At 49.3% G+C, this 26,491-nt stretch overlaps 1 protein-coding gene and 1 long non-coding RNA gene across 2 annotated transcripts in view; both read right to left on the reverse strand.

The window, feature by feature from the left end:
• Positions 1–2,030: 2,030 nt before the first annotated feature.
• On the reverse strand, positions 2,031–2,999 carry mc4r (melanocortin 4 receptor). Its single transcript, NM_001032560.1, has one exon. It carries the CDS (start codon positions 2,997–2,999, stop codon positions 2,031–2,033), a length of 969 nt encoding a protein of 322 aa, NP_001027732.1.
• A 5,471-nt stretch (positions 3,000–8,470) lies between these two features.
• The window catches only part of LOC115251209 (uncharacterized), a 58,953-nt gene continuing 40,932 nt past the window's right edge, over positions 8,471–26,491 (reverse strand). Inside the window, exon 4 of the long non-coding RNA XR_003889771.1 lies at positions 8,471–8,973. This is a non-coding gene — a long non-coding RNA (uncharacterized lncRNA). The remainder of the gene's footprint in view (positions 8,974–26,491) is intronic.

Consider the following 26,491-nt stretch of genomic DNA (forward strand, 5'->3'; position numbering starts at 1 on the left):
CACCAAAAACAATGGAGTTTGTGGCTAATTTGGGGTCGGCGAAGCTACCGGCGTGGGAGGCGGGCCCTAATCGCATCCATGGTGGGCGACGCCGACCCGACTGTCATGTCAGAAATGTTTCTAAAAGCTTTTGTGAAAATAATGTTTTTACTTTTTGCCAATCATGTGTAATTAACGAACCCTCGGCCTATTATTCATCATTGGATTGGTAATTAGATAAGACTCAGACGTAAGATAATTATATAATATTAAACAAAGCTGACAAAGGCACATCTGCAAAGAACAAAGACGATCTAACAAAGAAGATGGCTGACTCAAGCATTCCATTTGCACTTGGAAGTCGGAATTACTGACTTCGAGCTGCCAGAATTCTAAAAGGAATGACTAGTTTAGGATGCGAGACACCCGCAACTAGCACGAACTCAACAATCAGGCAGAGATGAATGTGTTTATGTGCGTATGCCTGCATATTAAATAAGTGCGATTCCCTTCTCCGCCAGAAGGGGGCGCACGCGCCGTAAGGAGGCGTCGCCCAGGAGCACGCAAACCTCCGACTGAGAACCCCAACGGGAAAAGGGTGTGAAGGTTGATGCCCAACCAGATAAGAATGACACTCAAAGATCCACCCTGGTAGTTGGAACACGTACATAACGAGAACACACACGTGCAGGTATTTACGCTTTGGGTCCTTCCTCCTCATTTTGTGGAAACCCCCTCCAAACAGACACTCGGATTTAAACTTCCTTTATTTAATGTGTTTATGTGCACGTTAGGAAGTCAGCTTAGATTGGCAGGGTTGTGATCTCATGCTACAAATGTGTGTATTATACATTCCACTCACACCATCCATCTGTGTGTGTGTGTGTGTGTGTGTGTGGTGTTTGCTAATATCCTCTCAGGCGCTGCAGCCCTCCCTGAATCTTCTTGATACTGTTTTGATATTAACACTCCGATATATTTGCTGTCGTAGCCGTTACAAAACTCTGTGCACGTGTTCATTAGGTGGCAGGAAAACCGTCATTTTTGAGCATAATAAATAGTAAAGACAAGATCAAAGCCCCCGACAGAGACCAAAGAGAGGCGACAGCGGCGTGGCTGGAGTTGCAGTGTGATTTATTGAAGTGGCTTCACATCATTGGCCAAGCGTTTACATCAGCACACGCCAGGTAAAGCTTTCAACACACAGCGGGAGATCTGTTTCAATTCAGATCATTTTTTAGGAGCTCGGAAATGCCGTTCAAGCACCATGTATGTCGGAATAAGGCAACACTGAAAACAGCACTTTTCACAGACAGACTGAAAAGATTTGATCGTGAAGTACCGTCACAGGCTTCCACAGCACAGAGCAGCATGTTTAAGGCTGGTTGATAGCGATGGCTCACACAACAATGATACATTCATACAGGTTCGTGCTGTTACGTGACGCCGCATGTGCACGTGGGAGTCTGAGCGGACCCCCGCCTGTGAGTTGTACATCTACGGTGGCCCACGAGGGCAGATGGTCTGAGATCAGCACGGAAACTGGGGTCACGTGATCCCTCTCAGCTCTGGCTGCAAACAATGATAAAAATACTGCAGCTCAGCCGTCAGAAAAAGTGCCTTCGTTGTTTAAAATCCGATATATAATATATTCTATAATTAACAAAAAAGCTGATCAAGGTACGAACGTGATGATTTCAGACTTAAAGTCCTGAGCTGGTTTTAATACGGACGCCTTCAAACTGTAGAAAATCCCCATCGAGTTAATGAGACCAGTGAATCAGGCAGAAACTCTGGAGGAAAACGTGCGCGCTCGCAGGTGTGTTTATTTACACGCATGCAAATCACATTCACCACAGGACGAAACTACGCTGGCAAACACGAGTGCAGCTCTGGTCCAACCTGCCTCCCGCGACCACGTTGGACAGATTTGGCGAAGCGGCTCGGAGGGAAACACTGGCCGACGCTAGCCCGACTTTTTGATTGTTCTAATTAGCATCAAAGCCCTTTTTGACGTCCACCTTTCAAACCTTTGCGGCTCTGTTGGGTTTTCACATGCACACCAGCATTTGGGAGCAGCAGAAGATCTCCTTGAAGGTTTTTCTCATCTCCTGGCTGCGAAAGGCGTAGATGATGGGGTCGATGACGGAGTTGCACATGATGAGGATGAGGTACATGTTGAAGTGGGACATGAAGCACGTGCAGTATGGGTTCTTGGGGCAGGTGATCATGAGGATGAGGTGAAGGAAGAAAGGCGCCCAGCAGACCACAAACACTCCCAGGAGGATGGTGAGGGTGATGGCGCCCTTCAGGTTGGCTCTCTGGTGGATGGGCGCGTTGCCCGGCATCGCCGCGATCCGCTTCATGTGCAGGCGCGCCAGCAGGAACATGTGGACGTAGAGGGAGGCCATGAGCACCAGCATGGTGAAGAACATGGTGATGAGGCAGATGAGCACGGTGGTGCTCTCCGAGTAGACGATGAAGAGCACGCCGGACACGGTGCAGCACGTCCAGATGCTGCTGATGACCAGCGAGGCTCTCCGCAGGGTGACGATGTTGTGGTAGCGCAGGGCGTAGAAGATGGTGATGTAGCGGTCGACGGCGATGGCGAGCAGGCTGCAGATGGACGCCAGCAAAGAGCTGCAGATCATGGAGTCAAACACGTTGTCCATGCTCTTGATCAGCGTGGCGGGGATGGTCAGCGTGCCGCTGTTGATGAGCGCTATGACGATCGTCTCGGAGGCGTTGGAGACGCTCACGAGCATGTCGGCCACGGCCAGGCTGCAGATGAAAAAGTACATGGGCGAGTGGAGATTCTTGTTCTTCACTATAGCGGCGACCACCAGGATGTTCTCCAGCAGGCTGATGATTCCCAGAGTCAGGAACACCTCCGTGGAGATCAGCATCTGCTCGTAGCATCCCGTAGACGATTCCTTCTCCTCGTTTGGAAAGTCCGTCTCCGGGGTTTGGCTCCCGTTGCTGAAGTCCTGCACCCTCCCAGGGGGATCGGTGGCGTTCATTCTCCCTCTTCACGCCGTCGTCCTTTTCCTTTATTTGTCCATCGTTCAAATCTCAGGGCTCAGTTGTCTAAAGAGCAGCACAGCGACCTTGGAGGGGGATGAAATCTCTTCTTTTTTTTCCCGTCATTCGTCAGCGGCGGACACAGAAACGTCCAGGTGTCCCCGCAGCATCGCCGGAGGGAAAAAACGTGACGGGAAAAAAGTTAAAAGATGCGAGAGGAAAAAGGAGGAGTGAGCCGGAGATGCTGCGAGAGCGGGCAGACCATCGTAAGCTGCTTTGTAAGCTGCTGTGGTCCTCTTCCCTTCGCCCCCCCCTCTTTCTCTCTCTCTTTCTGTGCGGTTATAACACACACACGCACGCACACACAAATACCTCCAGGCTTCACTTCCATTCACTGACTGATCAGGTTGCAGTGGAGCATGAATGAGCAACCTTGAGAACAAGTTGGTCTTCAAAAAAAAAACCACCCTGAATGAATTACAAGTGTTTTACATGCTGCGTTGAAGGGGACAATTGCAGAATTAAAAGTGAGCTAAAATCTGAAGAAGGGCAACATTAAAAATGTGGCATTAGCATTAATCATCTGGAGGGACATCAGGAGCACCTGCCTGGAGGTGTGGCGGGGTAACAGCAGACCCTTTAAATCCCTGTGAGGCAGGGCCCCCACCCAAAGGTGCTGGAGGGAACTGAGATCCGGGTCATCAGGACACGTCAACACCTCCAGTTCTGCTCCTCAAACCCTTCCTGAGGCAAACAGATGTCATCATCCTGCCAAAGGGGCCAGGGAATACAGCTGTGGGGCGGCTCGGGGAGCTGCACTGGTACCATGCTGGTCATGTGACCAGACCAGTTTACCTTCCACTGATGCTCACAGGTCCACGGAAGGGCGGTGGACAGGAGCTGCTGCAGCTTTGGTCAAGCCCAGAGCTCCGTCCTGTTCCAGAGCTGTTCCCCTCCCTTTATGTTGGTTTGCTCCTGCAGGTTTTCCTGGTCTTCCCTGTTCCCGGGCGGGCGGGGCTGACCGATCACCAGCTTCCTCTCCTGCTGCTCGTACTGGTTAATTAGATCAGCTTTAAAGAGCTTAATTAGTTAATTAGATTAGCTTTAAAGAGCGGCTCATTTCTCTGTTCTAGACAAGCTTTGGAGATTGAACCCTCACTTGCCTGCTTTTGTGCTTTCTTTTTACCCGCCTCACCTTTGTTCTACAGATTACTGCCCTTCAGATCAGCCCCTGACCGGGGCATCACAGCTTCACCTTTTTGTTCCCTTTTGAAATCAAACCATTGGACAGTCTGTTTTGCCCGTGTCTGTAGTTCCCGGCTTCAGTCTGCTCAACAAGAGCTTAATAAAGCGGTGACGTTTGGACAGGACGTCCTGATGCTGCCACTGAACGTCCTCGTTACCTGTTCTTTATTACCTGTTCATACAGATCCAGGGTCGTTGCCTTTCATCGCCCCCCAACGAACATCAGACGGTGCTTGAAATGATGGAGATCGATTGGAGCTCTTCAGGCTCCTTTTCTCTTTCTCAAAGGCACCAAATAAAAGGAGACATGGAAAGAGGGAGACGTGTAACTCTGCAGGGGACTAAAAGACCAGGATCTGGAGCCCTGAACAAGTCATCAAGTCATCTGAGGAGGGAGGAGGAAGCGAAACATGGGAATAACCCCCTCAGGCTGCACAGCGCCTGACTCCGTTCATCAGAATTTTGATTGGTCTCCGCTTCTGCAGCTCCGTCAAAAACACTTGATCCAGGGAGGCGATTAAGAGACACGCCTGTCCTGACGTCTCTGTCCAGCCCCAATGACAGACAACCCCGGGGACGCTTGTTTCTGAATCTCCTGATTCCTGCTGAGTTTTTCCTGTCGCCTCAGCTTCAGCCAGCTGGGCCGATCCCTTCAAACCTCCATCGGGGACATTTAAAACAGACCTGCAGTCTCCAGGACGTCAGGCACGTCCTTAAAGGTCAAAGTGTGAGGAGGGACGCTGAGTATGTTCACGTCAGACTCATAAAGCCGTCGGTCCGCTCGCTGTAGATCGAATCTCGCTGCGCTGGATTAAATAAATAAGCAGGCGGGTCATTTTTGGTCCTCGTCGCTTAGCAGCCAGACCGGGAGGACGTTTGTCTCCCACGGTTTCAGCAAACAAACAAGCCGTCGTTGGGGTCAGAGCGGACGCAGAATCATTGACCCGGGAGCAGCGCAGACAGAACTTCTGCGATCCGAGCCGTGTGTCAGAATCAGACCGCCGGTTCTGCCCGTCTGGGTCCACTTTTCTTTTATTTCTTCTATTAAAATAAATGACAAACTCTCCCTGTGAGGTGGAGGCTTCCGTGGCGTCCTTCATCAAAAGATGCGCTGCGTTATTTCAGGTCCAAAAAAACACAAAAACACACAAGAATGTGGAAAAAAGAGAAAGAATCTCTTCATGTAATTGAAAAGACCTGCAGACCTGCGTATTCAAGAGGGAGGAAAAAACATGTTGTGAGGGCTGTTTTTTGGGAATATTTCAGTACTTCAGAGCACTCAGTACGTCTCCGTGATGGATCAGTTCGATTTTCTTACATGTCATTAATACACAGACCTCCGCCACCGGGCTGAGAACGACTTCCTGTTTGCTCCTCTCTCCTCCAGCACTGGTCCCAGTAGGAGGTTCAGGCTGTGAACTTTCCTTTCTGGCTGCTAAAAAGTTGCATTGCGAATGTTTCTGACCCAGCAGAAGCAGGTCGGCCTCTCGGCGGACGTACGTTAGGGAAGGTGGTCAGTGCGACCTCGGAAACGCACGATTATCTCCCGCCGGTGTAAAAATAGAAAAGTGGATGTTTATGAGCAAGAGACGAGTCAGACTGGACTGGATGTTGTTCCATAACAATTTTAATTTCTGAGGACTGAATGACCGTCTGAAGCTGGAGAACTTCGGTTCTGTTGGGACGGCGGAGGTCTGGGTCATTCACAGAACCTGCTGTGTTTTGGTCCGTCCCAGAACCATCGCCACAGCCCTCTCTCTCTCTCCCCACCCAACTGGGCGGTGGAACAGCCACCTTCAGAGGTACCTGGCAGGAAGTTCAGTGGTTTTAAATCCCGTTCTCTTTTTAAAAGGGAGAAGATCCAGGAGTCCAGCACCATGCCCGGGCTGATGGGGGCGCCGTGTGGCTCCAGGACTGTCACTCTAAAGCAGCCGGGCCGGCGCTGGCTGACGCCTGAAGGAGGAACCGAGCCCGACCCCACGGACGCCTTCCCTGACCTCCAGCTGAGCCCTGGCGAGTTCAGCGGTCCTCTCCGGAACGTCTGCTCCAGGAGCAAACTGGGCCACCACGACCCTGGAGCTCTCTCTCTCTCTCTCTCTCCCTCTATATATATATATATATATATTTAAGGGTTTTAAACGTTCTAGTCTGAAATATTTACAGAAACCATCTCCGACAGACTTTCTTTTGTTTCTCGCTGCTGAGAAGGTTAAACATGTTAGTTGTAAGTCAGCTTTGTGTGGTTGCCATGGCTACACAGGCTGAGATGCAAACATGTGTTTGCGTGTGTGTCCGGAGGCTTTTCCAGCTCCCCGCCGCTCACAGACCCTTCGGAACTTTTGCTTGGTGGGGAAAATAAAGTTTGTGCGGTCGCTGAACCCCGAAAACCCATTTTGACTGTAAATTCTGCTCCAGGAACCAGATCTGGACCCAAATCATGGCGTCGGCCCCAGAACCGCCATTAATGAGTTATTTCAGATCAGAATATTAATGCGCGCAGCAGCATTACAACGACAACGCAGGGAAGGACCACACAAAGAGCAGCGGTTACCACGGTAACAGCTAATGGACCAAGGAATTATTGGAGAATGATGGAAAAGTAGCTTTATATCAGTTGAAGCTCTGGGTTTTTTAATTGTTCGCTTTAATGTCACATCAGAACCGAATGTCCTGCCGTTCTCCACGCGGTCACATGACCTGCGGCCCGCCCGGAATTTCATTCAGCACTGCTGTGGTTGACCCGACGTTGACCCGAGTTTGTGGTGAGTTTGGGTTTATCCAAAGTTCATTTTAAAGCAATGACATCATATAGAGCAGGTCGTCTTTCCCAGAAAAAGCAAGGGGAAGCACATTCCAGCTTTCCGATGACATCACTCTGAGTTGGGGTTCAGAACCCGGGAAAAAATAGGAGAAGATGAGGCAAGATAAAGGATTGGCGAGACTGGGAGATAATGTATGGTGGCGAGGAGCCGGGGAGCAACGTCGTGCATTAATGGAACAATGAGATGCAACAGACGTGCTCGGAATATTGTCCACTTAGTGGGACGTGGTCCCTGAAAGAGGAAGCAGCCTCAGCGTCGGATGCAGAGAGGGGAAAAAAACAGGACGACTCCCCCGATTTTCTCATTCATTTGCTGGAGTTTGGGTTGAAAGGATGAGGGGATTATCATGGCGGGCACGCCCGGCCCGTCCAGGACATTACTGTCACAAACACGGCGCTAATGAGAGGGCAGCGCGGACGTTAAGGAAGCGTCAGCCCAGCTCCAGCCTCATCGTCCAGGTCGCTAATTCAGGGAAGTTAATTCATCACGAAGAGCGTCGCTGTTGGTTTTACTGGTCCATTTTGCCAGATTCTTTTTCTTCCAGACCTTTTAGTCCAAACCAGTGTCCAAACGGTGGTCGCCCAGTCTGTTGGGAGCTGGTTCGAGTCCCAGTGCAAAACATGGACGGAGTCCTTGTAGTAGGGGAGGGTGCCAGAACACCTTCAGAGCACTGCCGAGGTACCCTTGGGCAAGGTCCTGAACCCAAAAATGCCCATATAGGGTCCTGTGACCCCAAAACGGATAAAGCGGTGAAGAAGACATGAGAGGGTCTCAACACAGCTGCAGCTGCACTACTGAGACACTAGGTGGCGGTGTTGTCAACAAATGTGCAGAGCTCCATTCCATTGCAAGGTTCTGGTGGTTCTGGCGGTTCTGGTGTTCAGGGCAACGAGGGAAAGATGGGGTCCTAGAGGGGAGACGTTCAGTCCAACTCATCCAGGCATTGAGGAATCGTCCACTTTGCCCAAAGTCGTCTGGATTTATCAAGGCGAGCAAGCGATTAGGTGTCCAGGAGTGACAGGATAACCTCCCTCAACCCTTCAAGAGTTGTCATGGAAACCTGGTGTGAAAACTTCATTCAAGGTCTCCTAAAAGTGTGTGTGTGTGTGTGTGTGTGTGTGTGTGTGTGTGTGTGTGTGTGTGTGTGTGCGTGTGTGTGTGTAATTAGTGCCTGTTTTACTTTGAAAGAGACACAGCTGAAGAGCTGTTTCCTGTCATGAAGCTAATGGGCGTGTTCGTGGTGATGGAACAAAGAATAGTTGCATCTTGGTCTGATTTCATGAAAGAGTAGAAAGATTTTCCTCCTCGAAGTCTTGTTAAAGGGCTCCATCTTGCGTTTAAACCGAGAACTACAGTTGATGTTGGACAAAAACGGGGGAAAATGTAATAGAAAAAGTGTTTTATTCTAACAGTAACAGTTTTTTTTAAGTGAAGGGGGAAATAAATTACATAGATTTTCAAAAAGGACATTAGCTTAGTCTTTTCTGATGTTACACAAAATTCACCATCCTTTTCACGCTACCCGAATCAAAACAATGACCGTTTCCACGACAACAACATGCCCCGTCTCTTCCCCATTATCAAAATGTGTCAGCTACCTGGGTTCATGGGCCGAACAGGCGGAACCCTGCTGGGCTGAAGGGCCCTGCCACCTCGACGCCTCATTCCATGTTTATTTTATTTTTAACACTTTAACCACAGTCCGACCTCGTCCCTGATGCAGGATTCATGTCTGGAGTGGATTCTCTTGTCCCGCCAACAACAGCACGTCCATATTTCATGGTGACAACAGGCGCAACCACCTCGAGTGGATCGAGTCCCCTAATTAGGGAGGCGACAGTTGAGCTGCAGTGACAGCGCCTGGACAGCAGGGGGCAGTGCAGCCCGCTGCGTCTCGCTGCTGGACCTGGTGGGTTGAGATTGGAAGAGTTTTCAAAGGCAAATCTTTCAGGCAACGTTTGTTGTCTGTTATTGCTGATGGAATCAAAATTTAATTCACAAGCCAGCGCATTTACATGGAAAACCGCGGCAACTCCGCCGGGTAATCCAGAATTCATGACCCACGATGCGATGCTGCGGGGAGGTGACCGCCCGCCCAGCGTTAAGGTCACACGCAACATCACCCATGTGGCAACGAGCCCACAGCAAAAACCAAAACATCACATTTGCTATTTTAATCAGTGGAATTTTGTCTAGCTCAATATGATAGAGTGCAACAAAATAACGTGCAAAAGCACCACCGTAGTCCTTCCTCAATGCTAATTTTCTCGGCTCATGCTAATTAGCACCAGTGAGCCAGCATGTGACTAAAATCTGAAAACCTTGTAATTTATCAGGGTGCGTTTACAGTTCCGTTAGCTAGCATCACCAAACACCACCGTCCACTAACATAAGCAGCGATCTTGATTCGATATTTTCACGTTCTGTCACTTATTTATTCAAACGAGTGCTGAAACGTCCCAAAAATGAGTAAAAATGAAGGTGCACAAAGTGCAGCTAACGCGAAGCCAGGCGGCTTAGTGGTGTAACCTTTAACAGAGACACACAGGGCTCCCGAGCTAGGCTAACGTAGGAGATGGAGGGATTAAAGAAATGAAAAATGAAAATCCAGGAGAGACAGGAAGGCAGACAGGGAAGACGGGCGGGGGTGAGGGGGGGGGGGGGGCGCTGGTGCCTTCAGGGATTTCCGCTGCGAAGGTGACCTGGGATTACTCCAGTCCCATCCCACAATCTCAGCCTGGTATCTGGAGCTCATCGGCCGGCAGAATGAGCACAGCCGTCCACATCCCATAATAAGTCCGCGGCTAAACTCTCAATTACGGAGCAGAAATGTAAGATGGAAAATAAATCTGCATTTACTGCTGCTGTGAAACCACCAAGAACGTCCAAACTGCAACGACTCGGAGTCCCTCAGGGATGTAGTTCGGGCCCACCCTCAGTCTGGGAGGAAACAAGCATTAGCATTGGCAAACTCTCCCGACGTGGCTATTAATCGGACGGGAAGTTGCTCCAGCGCCGCCTATGCGGAATAATGAAATGGGGTAGCGTTACAGAAGTGATCAGTTTTAGTTTTGCAGTCTTTCCTCGAATGGGAAAGAAAAATGGCCACATATCGAGTTTCCACAGACGTGAGGTTCCCTCAAACACATACATTAGCGCTCAGAAAGAAAGCTCTCAGCTAACAAGGACTTTGGCAGGAGCTCAATCATTCGCCTGATTCCAATTTCTACAGACTAAATTGCTTCTCTCTGCACTTATTACAAATTCATAAATGATTGCTTTGTGTCTGTCGCTCTCGCCTGGCTTAATTGTGTTTCCTGTAACTTTTGCCGACAATTCCGGATGCACAAAAAGCCTTTCTTTAGCCACTTTCTTCTTCGTGTGAGTGATTAAGGCCGCCCAAAAAAAAGCGGGCTAATTTCCATTATTGCTATCTTTACACGGACTCAAGGTGTTTTCAATTACGGCAGCTTTTATCTGACAGGCCAAATTAAAAACCTGTCAGGATTAAGGAACGCCGGCTGCTGGAAAACTTCTGCCTCGCTAGCTTCCCTCATGCTAAGCGGCGTGAATTAATTAGATCAATAGTCATGGAGAAAGCACAAAGACAAACTGTCTTTTACAAATGGAATTACTGAAATGGAACAGGAGTTCTTTTTCCACTTCACTCCCTTTTATTCACGACGGCTTCATTACACGGCAGTCGGAGCGGCATTATCGCCACGCAGCCCATAATGATTCCCCTGTTCCACGCTGATTCAGGAACCCAGAACTCCAGGAGAACCCTCGAGTTACGTTGTTGGATGCTTCTTTCGTTAGCCTCCAGAGCTCAGGTCAGCGGCAACCCGCCAATCCAGCGTGTCCGGTAGGATTGGGATCGGAGAACTGCGATGGGAGCGCAAAAAGTGCCGATCTGGGTCCACGAGGTGGGGGAATGTGGGGTGTGGGGTTTTTTTATTAGGTGGAAAAAAGAGAAGAAATAAACTGTTTGTTGTTCTCTGCCTGACATTAAATTAACGCTGCCGTCGGTGTTTGGAGTTGGGGTTTTTTTTCCCGCTTTTCCGCCAAAACTGTAGCAAAATGTCAGGAGGTGAGAGGCTCAACCTTTAGACATTTGCAGGGGTAATCTATCAGGGTGCCAGCCGGCAGGGGCACGGCTGCGATGCCGGGTGCTTGTAGGGTGACAACGTCAACTCCCGATGGCGATTAAGGTTACAACGTTGTTGTCACAGGGACTAATTAAGGAAAAAGGTCCCAGAGGGTGGCTAGCAATTACCGTTTCAGTGTTAGCTGGGTCATTAGGACTGCTGAGGAATGTTTTATCCATCAGTCGGCTCAAAACTTAGCAAATGTGAAGCGTCCCTCCAGTGGGGAGTGCTGGCTGCCCCTGGTGGTCGGGTATGGTACTGCGGCTCCTGGCATCCAAATGGTGCAACGCGTAAAAAAAAACAAGAGAAAAAAAGAAACTCTGAAGGAATAACTTATTATTTTAAGCTGTTTCTAGACACACGCGATCAAATCCCATTGAAACCGCACTGACATTTCCGCGCTTTTGTCTGAAGTCATTATTTTTCACTCAAAGTTAAGATGAAACGAACAAAAGCAAAGACGCCCGCAAGTCGGCGGCTGTTTGCTGTCGGGGGAGCTGAAGTTCTCATACGTGACTAATTTAAGAGTCGGGGGTGCAGAAGCCGCGCTCGTCGCCGCCACGTTCACGTGTTTTTGATTCAGGCAGGTAAAGTCCTCAGAGCTGCAAACTCATCTGACAACTACAAAAAGCAGGAAGCTTTGAAGACGTCAGCGGGAGGAAATAAGGAAACGGAGAGATGAAGGCTGAGATTTAAGTGTGTTGGCATCGTCTGAGCAGCGCCCGGACCACCTCTTCAAAACTGCTAATCTCAGTCTGATCAGATTAAATCAGAACCAGTTTAAACAGACACTCCTGGTCTGACAGGGAGTCCTTCAGTGGTTCTGACCTCTGACCTCCACCTTACATTTTTACCATTTTCATCAGACTAAATGGGTTTGAGACCCAGTCTGAGTTCCTGCTCTGCTGTCACTGACAGCGGCCTCACTCTTTTCTCTTTCGGGTCATCAGACCCGACAGACCCGGCGGGAGCTGATGGGTCGTGACGTCATCCCTAGTTTGATCTTCAGTCAGACAGGAAACGGCCAGACCAACAGGGACTTCTTCACTCTGCCCACATCGTCTCCTCTGAGCCGAACAAGCGCTTCAGGCAGATGGGATCTGGTCAACGCGCGCAAGCGCACGCGCACGTGCAGCATCTGTTTGAGCCGCTGTGGTACAAATCAAATCACGGCGGCTGCGGCTGAACAGGCGGCGCTGCTCACAGAAGACGCTGACACAGAAACGCGGCGTGATTGAGTGAGTGGCTGCCGCGAGCTGCGAACGCGGGCGGGGAGAAAGGTTAAGTGTTGCATTTAAACGATGGAAGCACATCAAAGCGCTAATGTTCTGCCAACAAACACGCTCTGACGCGATACAAACGAGCTCGTGTGGAAATCTGATTTATCGCGTCGCCGTTGGACTCTAATGTGCCGGAAGGAAGATATGATGTTCCGCTTATGGCCACTAGGGGGCAGACTAAAATGCTATAATAAGGTGATTAAAGGGTCCGCATGTCTACGGTCCTCAGAGCTTCCACTCTTGTCGGAATGGCGTCGCTAAAGTGGCGGAGAAGATTCGGATGAGGACTTTCCAGGAGCGCCGTCCCACGTGTTTCACGTCATTCAATTTCACAGCGGCGCGCGTCGGCCATATTGAGCATATGTTTGATTTTATGACAGCTGCTGCCGTCCCGCCTGAAAACATTATTGCATTCGGGTTTATGGGCTTGGGAGGCAAAACGCCGCCGCCGTCCGCGATGATGCGCTCTGATTTACGGCGTTTCTAACTCTATTCTCCTCCTGGGACGACGCCTGCCTCTCATTCCAGACCTCATCTATCTCAAGGTTCTCTCAATGACGTCTCCAGGCCAGGGCGAGTGGATGAACGAGGCGGGCGGACACGGCGAGGACGGAGCGCGGAGAGGCGGAGCGCAGAGCACATGTTAAGAGCTGTGACTACAGGTGATGGAGAGAGCCATCAAAGAGAAGAGAAGGAGATGGAGACGCGGCGAGGCTCGCTCCATCATGTTCAGCGAGCGGATGACCTTCGCCTATCTGCTCGCGATTGTGCGCCCACCATCGTTACTCCGGTGCCGGGCGACAGGCAGGCGGAGCGGTTTAAAGGAGTGGAGGCGGGGCCCAGTCCACCACCACGGGCTCCTGATCGCCCAGGACAACCTCCTGGTTCGCTCCGCCTGCTCCTGCTGAACTACAGCTCTGCCGTTTGTTCTAAGTTGAGCACAACTGTTGGGCGGCGAGCGGCCAGCGCTCAGGTGCGGCCCCTCGCCGCCGTGGACAGAACGCCAAGAACAAACCCTGGTTGTGGAGGCTTTTGCAGTGTGTCTGGAGCTCTGGACCACCATGCAGGGGTTTTCTCTGCCCACGTCCTCCTTCTGGAGCTGGGTCACATCTGGGAGGGGTTTACGTGTAGAGTTGTGGGTTTGAATCCCAGGCGGGGCCAAGTTTGGGGTCAAGAACCCACAAACGCTGCCGTCGATTCCGTCTGTTCTACGCCTATTTGCGGCAGCGTGCAGAAACGTGCGCCGGTTCCGCCGGCGTTCCTCTACAAAAGGGTCCGTCTCCGTCACCTTTTCTTCTGCCGCGGCTCTTATTTTGGGGGACTTGGCAGCAGAAACGGAACATTCCGAAGCACGTTACGTGAAGAACGTGTAAATGTTTCTGGAAAAGGTCGGATTTCTAATCTCAGCACGCAGGAGTGTCTCCCCTCCCTCGCTGGCACGTCTGTAAACCACACGGCAAAGTTTGTCCTTTTAGTCGTTGCTAATTGTTGCTTCTCGTCAAGCTGAGAGTAATTCAGCCCCCTGGGAGCCGGTTCCTGAGACCCTCCAGAAACGCCCTCGTCCCTCCCTCCTCGCAACTGTTGCAGCAGTTTCAGACGCGGTGGCTGTTAAATGTCACCTGCCGTTGCCGCTTGGCTTCAGCGGGAGAGTCGCGGAGCCTAAAATAAAACGATTAGTCTCGGCTTTCCATTTTTCCGCGGAATAAAACGCCCGTTCTCCCACCGCGGGAAGAAAATTAGCAGCGAGTACGAATGAAGGGTCTCTAATTTCCTGCGATGACTGCGTGCGTTTAAACCCGGCAGCCTTTGAGCTGCAGGGAAGCCCGAAAGCTCTCACCTCGCTCTGCTCACTCCTTAATACCCCTCTTGGGACGCCCCCCCCACCCCCAAGAACAGAATTAACAGAACTTCACCACCTCCTCTTCATTCCTTCACCTCACTGCATCCGGACAAATGAAGGTAATCTGCTGATGGTTCTGCAAGGTGAGCTGAACATTGGGAGGAAACGCGATTCATCATCGGGCTCCTCACGCCGGTGCAGACGCTCGCCTGGCACAGCTGTCGGAAACGGCCGCGCTCGCCTGCGGACGCTGGGGAGGGGGTCTTTATGAAGACGCATGAGTCGGAAAACACACCATTAAAGTTAGTGAGAGCTCATTAACCTTGTCAAAGTACATGCTGGCTGCCATAAAGAGCCATATTTCAGGGCTTTCTCTGCTCAGGTTTTACTGTAAGTGCTCTCGGAGACCAGGTTACAATTCACACGAGGCTACCCTCGATTCCGTCGGCGCCGGGGACGCTAATGACCCGGTTTCTGACCTCTCATCAAAGAGGAACTCAACCTAGATCCAGAGTCGACAATTCAGGCGAGCGGGAGGCTTCTTATTCCACTCTCTGAATTAGAAAGGCCACAAGCTGAGCTCAAATTATAAAACTGGGAAGGTAGCTGCAATCAGGAGCGCCACCGCGGCACTAACACGCCTAATCACGGCCGGTCGGGGGGGGGGGGGGGGGGGGGGGGTCCGCGGATCGTTATGCTCTGTGGTGAAAATGGAGGCAGCGAGGCGGCTTTGACTCGACGGTTGTGGTTCCTCGACCGCCTGTTTGTGTCCCCATCCAGACCGCCTATTGATTACCGAGTGTTCGGCGGACTCTTAATCCTCCCGCCTTTTCTTTTTGTGGTCTGACACGAAGACGCAGCTTCATCAGACAACCGACCCACCTTTAGGCCCACCTGTGTTCTATGAATCACAGCCTGTAACTGAGCAACAGAAGGACGTCTCGCTCTCGGCTTTGAGAGGAGGCTTCCTCTCACCGGGCTGGATCGGAGAGGGTGACCTTCCACCATGCACATACGGGCGTCATCAGCATAGATCCAACACATCGCACCCTCCAACCAAAGGTCGTTTTTCTCTTTTCACTGGCAAGAAGAAACCCAAGATGGCGGCGACTCGATTTCTTTTTTTAACCTCGAATCGTCTCCAAACAAGGCTTCAGAACCAGCAGGAACCTGAAGAGACGCACCCTTGCACAAGGTTCCCCCGCATGTTCCTCGGGCTTGAGCCCGTAAAATCGGAGCATCTCAGAGAACAACAAACCCGGTACGGCAGAATAATCCCGCTGGTGCGAACTGTCATTACAGGAGAGCGAATCAGGCGTCCTGCTGCACCGTGTTAACACGAGAGTCATCAAAGGGAACAACAACAAAGCTGTTTACGGCACGCCGCCGTCCACTCGCTTCCCTCACGCCATTTAAAGTTCCTTGTTGTTAATTGAGAGCTTCCGCTGGAGAGCCGGCTCTGTTTGTCCCCGTCCGACGGTTTTCGGCGCTCGTCTCCGCCTCCCTCGCCGGAGCTGCCAGCCAACTCGTTACGAAAATCACTGGCGCTCATTTGCGTGAAATGAGAAGATGAGAGGAATTACTTCCTGTCTCCTTTACACCAGCAGCCCTTTCATCCCATCCTTCCGCAGGAGCACAGGAGCGAGGGTCCTTTGAGGGCCCATCTGTTTGTGCCGGGCCGCCATCTGACTGGGGGCCAGAAAATTAGGCGCGTTTCCAGAGCGATCCCAGGTAAGCCTCCAACGCCATGAGCGGCCTATCAAAGACGGCCAGGAGACGGCTCTTTGACCTGGAGCCAGCAGAGGCTTCAAGTGATGATGCAGAAGGTGTACAGAGGGAGATTTAGAAGATTCCGAAGCACCAAAGACAATCAGAGCAACATTAAGGCTGCTTTTACTCTCATGTCCTTCCTTCCAGATGTAACCAGCTGGAATATTTGCCACCAAAAACATATTATTCATCATTACAAGCCTTAAATAGGCCAATGACAGCCTGTTTAGAATAACAAATGAGGGGGCCGTGCTGAGAATTACCCAGCCTGAGTAATCTGCTTCAAAAGACCCTGAAAACCTTCAAAATCAGGAGCAAAGAAATCCTATTTTTTTTTTATCTCCATTTGTGTGCTTTGGTTTTTACCCCACGCATCAGTTCCGTAAATGATCCGTAAAACAAGACTTGAGAATAAAAACTAACCATCTGCAGATATTAAAACAACGTGGCCTCGCCGTCCTGCCCCTCATCTGCTGGAGCGTCAGACCAAGACCTCCACTTGTTTCCACCCGCCCGCTCAAAAGGGGAATAAAACACCTTTCTGTCTTTTAATCTATCACCAGATCAGACCTGTCCAGGCGGCAGACACCCAATTCTGCTGGTCAGCAGGAGCCCGATTCACCGCATCTGCAGTCAGAGGTGCTTCGGCGTGCACGGTGCTGCGCACGTTCCCTGCAGTGTCCCAGGATTCGGATGCAGGGGGCCAATGGTAACACGCTAACCACGCCGAGACGTTTTCTCAGCTAGCTAGCAACAGTGCTAAGGCTCGACGCATCATCACAGCAGAAACTTGGGGATTTTTCTGTATCTTCTGATTGAATAATCAGGAGCAGATCAGGCTTTAAATGGGCACAAATGGAGGAAATTTCTAAGCATTATGTGCATTATGTGCAATTGTAGCTTGGGTTCCGTTCCCATCTTGGAGGAGGTCAATGCTATTGTCAGCAGGACTGCCTTGATGAGCATCTTCCATTCCTCTTGTAGAAGAGAGTCTTTGTTGATGTTTAAAGCCCTACTGTCAGTATCTCCTGCCTCATTCATCCAGCCATTAAAATACCTCAGTTATATTGATCTCTGTTCTTTTCCGCTCAGCATCTAAATCCTCGTTTTTCCGCCAGAAAAAACAAACCTCTCAGCTGTCTCTATTCACCATCTGTTCCCATTGTCAATTTCTAGAAATTGAACCCAAAAAAAGCATCTTCAGAGTGAATCAGTCTTGTTTTCTCTGTGGTTCTGAATCCACTTAAAACTCTCTTCGTGGTGGATGGAGATCAGTCTTCAGATAAATCCATGGCTGCGTATCTGAGGATGTGCGCTTGGCTTCCGGTGCCAGCCATCAGATATTTGGAGAAGTGACCGCCTCCCAGAATCCATCCCTGCAACCTCAGGGTATCAGGACTAGCATCCGTACACAACTCACCTAAGATGTAAATCTAAACCTACAGCAACGCCATCATCGCCTTCAACATCACAGTCACGGAACAGGAAGCAGTTTAAAAGTCCTGGTTTGGTTCAGCATCACACATGAACATGTGGAACTCTTGTCCTCCAGCCTCGTTCTCAGGAGCCGGAGCAGCATTAGCATCTCGCCATGCTAAATGTGCATTTGCAGAAGCAGCTTTGGCTACACTTAATTCATCCCTACAACTGTTGACACGAGCAGAATCCTGCTAAAAGGTTTCTGGAGGTTCTGTTTTGTTGGTTCTCGGTTCCCGGCTCTGCAAAACCTCCCAAAGCTGCTGCAAATGTTACAATTGCGTGACACAAACAGCGCTTGTTTACCTTCCAGCTGGCAGCAGCCGCTGTCGCTTTGTGATTTCAGCGGCAGAAAATACATTTGTGTCGATGCCCTGAAATGTTCTCCGCGCTCCCCTGTAGGCGAGGGTGTTAGCGGCGCGCACAAGGCCAGATTACGCACCAATCACGGGTTGCCGCCGTCATCTTCTCTAAATTTAAGAGCCTATTTACCATCAGATAATGCAAAACAATAATTCGAGGGCAAACAGCTTGTTTACAGTGATTTCTGGAGCATCTGATCCCCGCCGCTCCGAACACGGAGGGGGGGTGCGATGGGTTTTATCCCACTTCTGTCTGTTCTCGCCGCGCCCGTTGAAATCGAAGCTCATTATTCAGGAATCCGAATGAGCGTGAGGTTTCTGGCGCGTGCGACCTGATGTGGCCCCGCCCCTGTCGAGCGGGATTGGCCTCTTTCAGCGGAGGGTGGTGATTGACAGGGGCCCCTGGAGGGCCTCCTGAACCGGTGGGAGTCAGATTTGCTGCAGATGAGGGGGGAAGGAAGGCAAGGCCCCGTTCTGATGCCCTCATTGCAGAGTATAATCTGCACACGGAGAACCACCTCCCCCCTGGGGAGGCGGGTTTGGAGAAGGGGGGGGGTCAGGGAGCCTGATCAATACCAGCATTTTCACAATAAATGTGCTGAATATTCATGAGCCATGATACCTTCTTTATTTAAACGTTGAATTGGCGACTGCGCCCTGGATCCAGTAAGGCTTCCCTTTGAAGCGAGTCGGCGGAGCAAAGCCTCGACACCCACGGCTCCACGCTAGCTGCAGCATCTCGTATCGATTAACATCCCCGCACAAATGGCATCGCGGGAGAGACGCGGCCGGGATCCTTCCGCTCATGAGTAATTGTACCTCTCAGGGTCTGATTGACCTTTATTAGAAGGTTCTGAGCCAGCGGAAGCCAAGTTTATCACGGTTTTACTTTCTCACCTCCAGAGGCTCTGTTCATCCAGCCGGGGGCCACAGGGCAAAAACGTTAAGCGGGCCCCCTCAGGTCCTGTTCTATGATCCGAGATTCCAACCCTGCAACTTCGGGCTGACGGGATTAACGTCAACAATGGAATCAGATGGTGTTATTTTTGTTCTGCTGTAGCTGACGAGCGGATGTGAAAGTGTGAAATAATTACACGGTTATTTAGGTTCTCATTGGCAAAAGCAACTTACACGCCAATAACTGTCCCGGTACAGAACCTTTTAGAGCCCTCACACATTTGTTGGAGTTTTGACCTCAGGGTTTGTTGTCCAACCTTTAGAGATAACTGCAGGAAGTTCTGACCTCCCTGGGACTGCCCCCGGGACACAGCCAGAACTCAAGGCATGGACGAGATACCCCCCCCGGAAAGGCCCAGGAGCCTGGAGAACTAGCCTTTGGGGCTATGTCAGACCAGCCCAGAGTTTGGGAAGCTTAAGAATGTCCACAGCCCACAGCTTTAATGACAGTTAGCTACAACGTTGACGAGAGCTAATCACCGGCCCCCCGACAGTGTCTCTCTTGGCATTTACAAACCAATCAACCTGTGTGAAACTTTCAAAATATCACCGGATTGGAAGAGAAAACCCCCTGCAGGTGTCGCAGCGCCGTGCGCTGCACCACCCTCGCTCCGCACGTCTCTGCAATTTCCATATTCCGCGCCGCAGGCTTTTTAATAAATGAATGAATTATATTGACATTGTTGAGTCTCCTCTAACTTTAATGGGACAATAAGAGCGTCTGCTCGTCTAAAAACTGGTCTGGATTGTTCCCGTGTACACGTGTGGACCTGCGGGAGCGGCGGGAGCCTGTCGGAGGATGTGGATGCTCGCTGCGTGGGCGATATTCAGCATCTGGAGGCCTGTCTTTACACACACCAGGTCAACAAACACAGTCATTGTTCCTCCATTCTTCTAGAAACCGTCAACCGTGCACGGCAAAAGACATTAGGCAGACGACCTCGGGAGTTCTGAGTTTGGAGGTTCTGAGTGTCCAGATTTCTGCCGGAAAAGTAGATCCATCTAAACTGGGATTTGACTATGAGGAAATAATTCACTTACAACAATACAAAATGCATGAGATGAGTTAATTAGGTCTGAAACAATTCAGCCTCCGGAGGTAAAAAAAACGGGCGCATGAGATGTGCAGAGAATCTGTAACGGCCATTAAATATGCAGGACTTCATTTTGATTCACTTTTATGAGAGGACGGGTGAAGTTATGGCCGAATCCGAGAATCTGTTCACAGATGTCAGACGCTAAATTCTGCCCTGATCAAAAAGAGAATTCAGCTATAAATCACAGGAGAGCGGGGAGGGGGGTGAGGGTGGGGGGGGGGGGGGGTAAAACACCCCCTCCACACTCCCAGAGTGTAACATTGTAAGTTCACACTTTTGTTTCTGCAGCTCTCGTCATCACGTTGATGACAGACAAGATCAACAACGTCACCGCTGCCGGATGCGACCCCCTAAAATTAGCTTTGGTTGCTAGGACAGCCTGCTGCCGCCTCCTCTGACTGGGCTGCCAACAGGTTCCAGATTTTGCCAGCAGGGGGTCGCAGGTGGGGGATCCGATTAGTCACGCTCTTCCTGAACTTTGCTAAGTATGACGGACTGATCTGGTCTCTGTCACAACTTCCATATTAGCATCAGGTGCATCTGATGAGCGGGCGGGGCTCGGAATTTTCTGGATAAGAGTCACTTTCAACGGGAGATTTAACGTGATTGATGACACCTTGTTGTAAAAACGTACTAGAACGATGAAAAATCATCAAATCACATGAAACCGGGATGGATAATAAAGGTGGCCAACGAAGGAAAGTCTGAATCTGTCCCTTCAGAACCTCCTTTAAACCTCCACACCCCCTTTCTGGGTCAGAGAATCCATCTCTCTGTATTCCACAAGTAGCGGCAGGTAATAGGCATCTTGGGGGACATCAGATGGGGAATAACAGCGGTGATTATCTTCTCTACCTCCTTGAAGTAGTAGATGAAAGCTCGGCCGTCATGTAATGGGCTACTCTGAGTCCATCACGGCAGCAGAACTTTCTATACGACGTGCCTATTGGGCCGGTTCCCCTGGCTCGGGGCTCTATTGTGCTTAAGAGTCTTTGTCTGATCAAAAAAGCCTTCTTGTCCTCCGACACAATAATGAAAACGCAGGCGTGCGTTTAGCCGCCTTCAGGCTAAACCCCTGCAATCACCAGTCATTTAGGACATGAGACATCACGGCGCTAACGTGCCAACAGGCCGGAATAATCAGGAATAATCGTGCTGTGTCGTCCATACTGACATCATCAATGAGGCGAACGCACGGGACAACCCGAGGAGGAGGAAGGGCAGATAAATGGCCTTGTTTTTCCCACGAGATGATCCGCCATCGTCTTCTTCCGCGATCCTATCATTTAGCCCTCAGACCAGACCAGCGGGTGACACCTCTGGCGTCGCTGCGGCGTTGATCCGCCCGGTTGAAAGCTTCCTCTAATGGCTGCCGACACTTCACAACGTTTCATTTGCATCGGGCTCGCCGCGTATGCTAATCCTTCGGCACCTGCGACATCTTTGCATAATGCTGCGTAAAGTCCTTATCAGCCCATACGGAGAGATCCTTTCACGCTTTTGTTTGGCAAACACAACCCGAACATGTCGGAATCAACTTCCCGGAGCAGATGAAAGCGATCTAAATGCAAATAAAGAGCAGAAGTTTGCGGCTGCTACAGGACACAGTTTGAAATCGCTCAGAAGTTGGACGGACGTCGCCTGGTATCGCTTCATCGGCTCCGGTTCTGCTTTAAAGGCAGACGAGCCGAATTTGTGCGTGTTTATTCTTCACGGCGTCTGCTGGATTTGCTGTTTATGCTTGTTAGCATCACAAACAGCAGAGCTTCAGCATCTTTCAATCAGTTCCCAGTTGGTTGATGTCGGTGTTTTTCTCAATGTTCCTTTGGATCTTTCAGTTTCCACAAGTGTCTTTTATGTTGTATGCTAGGCGCTAACTGTATAATACTGCCCCCTACAGGTTTGGGGGTGTTTTTAGATCAGCCTTTTAGATCCAGCATTCAAATGGATGCTTATTCAGCTGAGATGGCGCTGACATGATGAACAGTTTCATCAGTAAAAGGGCAGCGTGAGACGCTTTTGTTTGTGTTTTTGGCTCTTCGTGTCTTGTCAGTAAAAAGCATTAAATATCCGAGACAAAGAGGCTGCTTGTTAAAAATTCACCCCTTCAGTTGACGATGTGAAGGCGTTTGTGAGCAGTTTATGTGGTCTATAAAACAGATTATTGTCTTCCAGGCGCTTGGATCTCTGCAATGATACGGCCGTGAAGAGATAACTGCGCCTCTTATTACAATAACGCTTCCCCGTTAGCCTAAATTACCTTTTAGCCACGAAACAAAGAAAACCTCCCCCGTTGTTCAGCCGAGGGGCAATTCTCTGCTGTTGCTCTTCATATTCATAACTCCTCGTGTTCACGAGATCACCGCTGAGGTTTGTAAATGCGGTTAAATGTCTTTTGTGCTCCAGCAGAAGATCCGAACAAGGTTGAAGGTCTGAATCCACGAATGGCCAGTTTTATTTTTGTCAGCTGAAGGTCGAGATCCTCAGTTCTGAGTGTCTTGTTGAAGTAAATCTCTCGTTTTAATGGGAAAAAAAGACTTTCATTAGATTATTAAAATAAAAAAATCTGAACAGCAAAGCTCGCCAACCAGTGATACAAATCAGCTCACTGTTAAATACTACAAATTAACCGACTTTTTTTTATTCATGCAGCGACACAACTCATTCAGCTCAATGGTCTTTTTTTATCTCCATTTTATCAGAAAAGCAAAATACCAAAACAGGAGATAATGACGTGTGGTTGATGCTTCTGGCGGTGCCCTCAGCGGGGGGGCGTGGACGCGGCGGCAGGAGGCCACGATGAGGACCGATTAGTCTCGTCTCCCGGTGACATGAAGGAACTCTTGCGGGATTTGTGGTTTCATGAGCAGCGTTCCAAACAAAAACAGATGTTCTGATAACGGCCTCTCGCTGTCATGGCTGACATGAAGTCTAGCTAACGATTATTACGGCTAGAAGCTAAACGAGCTCTTCTCACAGCACGCTGAACTTCATCAGCTTTACATCGAACCTCATGTCGCCTCTTCATAAACAACTGTGGCGCCGCTGTTCACACAGGTCAAAATGTTCAGCCACACCAGAACCAGCCAGCAGAGGGTCACAAGATTGGTCTGTGTAGAAAAGGTGTTTTGTTGCGTAAAGTTGGCAAATTAACTGTATAAACGTGAGCTTCCCTTGAGTCTTTTAAAGACCAGAGTTTCACTACATCATTAGCAATTAATAATCGCATTCGTTCGCACATGAAGAGCTTCTCTGGGGTTCAGAATTCCGCTCCAGGACACATCAGCTGCTGAAGGCACCGCTCAACAACCCGAGCTCCAGTCGACCCAGAAAACGTTGGAAAACATGCCGCTTGGTGCAAAGACAACGGCTGCCTGTTAGCACAGAGAGGTATAATAGCTGCAGGGGGGATGGTATCCATCCAGATGTTTGAGAGCAAAGCCTGATGATCCTGCAGGTCCGGATCAAACGTCAAGGAGCAGCTGAAGCTTTGACTCTTCCTGTATTCAAACCCTTCCGACCCAACCTTTGTCCAGTCTTTGATCGGATGAGGGATCAAAACTGAGTGAGTCAGGAAGTGGAGGAGTGTGAGTTGAAGGCTGCGCTATTAATGGATAAAAGAGACTGACAAACTGACTAATTGACAACAATTTTGGACTTCGTATGTGTTAATTAAGTGGGGAGTTGTGTGTGGGATCTCGGCCAATGGCCTATTGCCCCGGTACGATGGTATTCTGCAAAAAAAAAAAAACGATCATCCATCCTGGCAGGCAGTTAGCAGGAGCTAAAATTAGCTGGCCAACATTTCCAACAGTTTCTGCTTCTATCTCGAAATAAAATTAGCCGAGTTCAACGTAGTCAAAAACTCCAAAGGCTTCGTCAAAATCATTATGGACTCCGAAAACTCAAGAGTAGAATCGCCTGCAAGAGAGCTGCAAGAAATCAAGGCGAGTCTTTGGTACCCAGAAAGGGTTGTGCACCAAAACAACCATCACAAAACACAAGCTAGCAGCTTGCTAGCTGTCAAAGCTAAGTTGGGACACTTGCAGGGGCAGTTAGGGCCAAACAAGCTGGTCTTCGGTGTGATAGAGGAACCACGTCAAGCAGGGTAGCCTATAGGTGCCACATTAGCCTTTACAGTTTACAACAGCAACTATAAGAGAACCACCATGACCAGAAATATACCACAGAGGGATCAGGACAGAAGAGTCCTAAAAGGTAACCTCTTATCTCTTAAGATAAGCTGTTATCTTTTATGTATATGTTGAAGCAGATGTTGAGAAGGTCGAGACTGAATTCCTGCACTGGTCCGCTTAAACATTTCTGCAGAAAACCAAAGGAGATCAGCAGTGGATCACAAAAGCTTTACAAAATGCCTGCAAAAAGAAAATCACTTTACGCAGACAATTTATTCAATATAGAACCAGAGAAGCAGAACAAAAGTATGAGAAATACAAAAATTACCCAACATCATCGGAATTGGTGTGAAGGAACATAACAGCAGTTTAGTAGCTATGAATAGAAAAAATACTAAGAGACTATTAAAAAACATCATTAGAAATGGCTCACGTCGGTGCAACTATCCTAAATGTTTTATTGATTAAGATCAGGAGCAAATCACCCCCTGATCATAATGACACTGGTGAATCAAACCAGTCAGATCAACAAACCTGAAAATGTCTTTTTAGACTGTCCAAATACTGACAGCAAAAGTCCTGAGGAAATCTCAAAGACTACAGACAACAACAAATATGTGGAACAACTGTCCAAGTAAGCATCTGACACGAAAATCCATGAAATCTTAATCAAGAAACCTGTCATCCTGTCTGGGTTTTGCCTGCGGTGTTCCTCAAGGGTCACTGCTTGGTCCAAACTATTCATCCTATACATCGAAGCATGCAAGACAATACTATTAAAATTCTTCTTTGCTTTTGCCAATGACACAAATATCCTGGGGTGAGGTGAGAGTGTGCAGCATCTTTTGGACAGATCCCATTAGAAATGAGTCAAATATCGGCTCGATAACAACAAGCTAGCACTCGACCTTGACAAAACAAAAGGCACGCTAATTTAGAACAAAAGACGTGGATGCATGTTCAGGGTGTTGACCAGTACATGAAGGTAAAGTCCATTTAATCTATTATTTCTGAGACAACTTGAGCTTCAAGACGTTGTGCATGTCTATCTGTGGAAGTCTATCGTTCTGTGGTCTGTAGCTGTCGTGTGCCTCACCTTCGTTGTCAATATGGACGCTAAAGTCGTGGATATGTGGCTGAATTTAATGATGTTCTCTGTATGTGTGTGTCATCTATTACGTGCGCACGGATGGTGTGGAACTAGATGTCCATTCTTATTTATTATCTATCCCTCATATTTGTTTAATCGCCTTTGTTTAAAGTTCAAAATAAAAGAAATATCCTATCAAGCTAGCAGAAATCCCCCCCCCCCTCCTTCTTTCTTCTTCCCCAGTTTGATCTGGCTGAGTTGGGATGAAGGTTTCATTATTTTAATTCCTTTCCAGCAGCCCTGCGTCTGTGTTCAGATGAGAGGATTAGCGGATCGATGGCTAACACGATTACGTACAAGTACAGTTGTAATGAGCTCTGCTGGGATCCAGGCGGCATCACTCACGACCTCGTGTGACCTGTTGACGAGGGTCCGTCTGGTTGCTGAAACGCGTCTGTGGAAAGTTGTTTATTGGGTTTAATTGTTAAGGGCAGTTGGGATAACGACACCTCGGTAACGTCGTTACGTCACAGTGAGCTGCTTTTATTTTCCCCGAGTTTGCTTCTGTTCATCTAGACGAAATTACCGAATGTTAGCGTGTTTCTGGACGAGGGCGATGCGTTTTATTCGATGACTGTCAAGTTGAAATTCTAACGTTTTACTCTGAAAGATGATGATTAGAAAAAGATGAGTTTGTACTTTCTGAGTTTTTCTTTACGATACGTTTATTACGAAACTTATTTAGCCCCCCCGTGTCCGTCATGCTGCGAGAACTTTGGATCTCGTAAATGCTGACAAACATGAGTGGCGTCATTAAACGTTAAATAAACGCAGTTAATTCATCTTCCTGTTTCTCTTTTACAGAGTGTTGGAGTAAATAATCAGATTTTTTTTTCCTTCTTGAGATCTGAAATTACTTCGGCCCTGGACTTTTTCTGACATTTTCGGCCCCATTTGAGGGCGTGGCCACTCGCTTCACTCCGCAATCTCAAAGGTTGCGTTGCGCTATTAAATAAAATTGAGTTGCACTTTGGTGAAAATCACCGTCGGAGTGGTCCGCCTCGGGTTCAGCTTGCTAGAAAATTGACTCCATCGTCGCATCGCGGGACAGATTCTCGCCATCGGGGCTGGAGAAGATGACAGAAAGAAGCTGTGGGAATCCGCTCATCATGTCCTTCAGACCTTCAGCTGGAAGGAGAAGCAGGAAGCCCACCAGAGAGGACCGATCACATACATGTAATGTAGTGGAACTAATTAATAACAGCTGT

The sequence above is a fragment of the Takifugu rubripes genome, chromosome 10, assembly GCF_901000725.2.
Source record: "Takifugu rubripes chromosome 10, fTakRub1.2, whole genome shotgun sequence".
In the NCBI taxonomy this organism is placed as follows: Eukaryota; Metazoa; Chordata; class Actinopteri; order Tetraodontiformes; family Tetraodontidae; genus Takifugu; species Takifugu rubripes.

Excerpts from the sequence above, each read along its gene's own strand:
- mc4r (NM_001032560.1), bottom strand. The coding sequence starts at position 2,999 with ATGAACGCCACCGATCCCCCTGGGAGGGTGCAGGACTTCAGCAACGGG.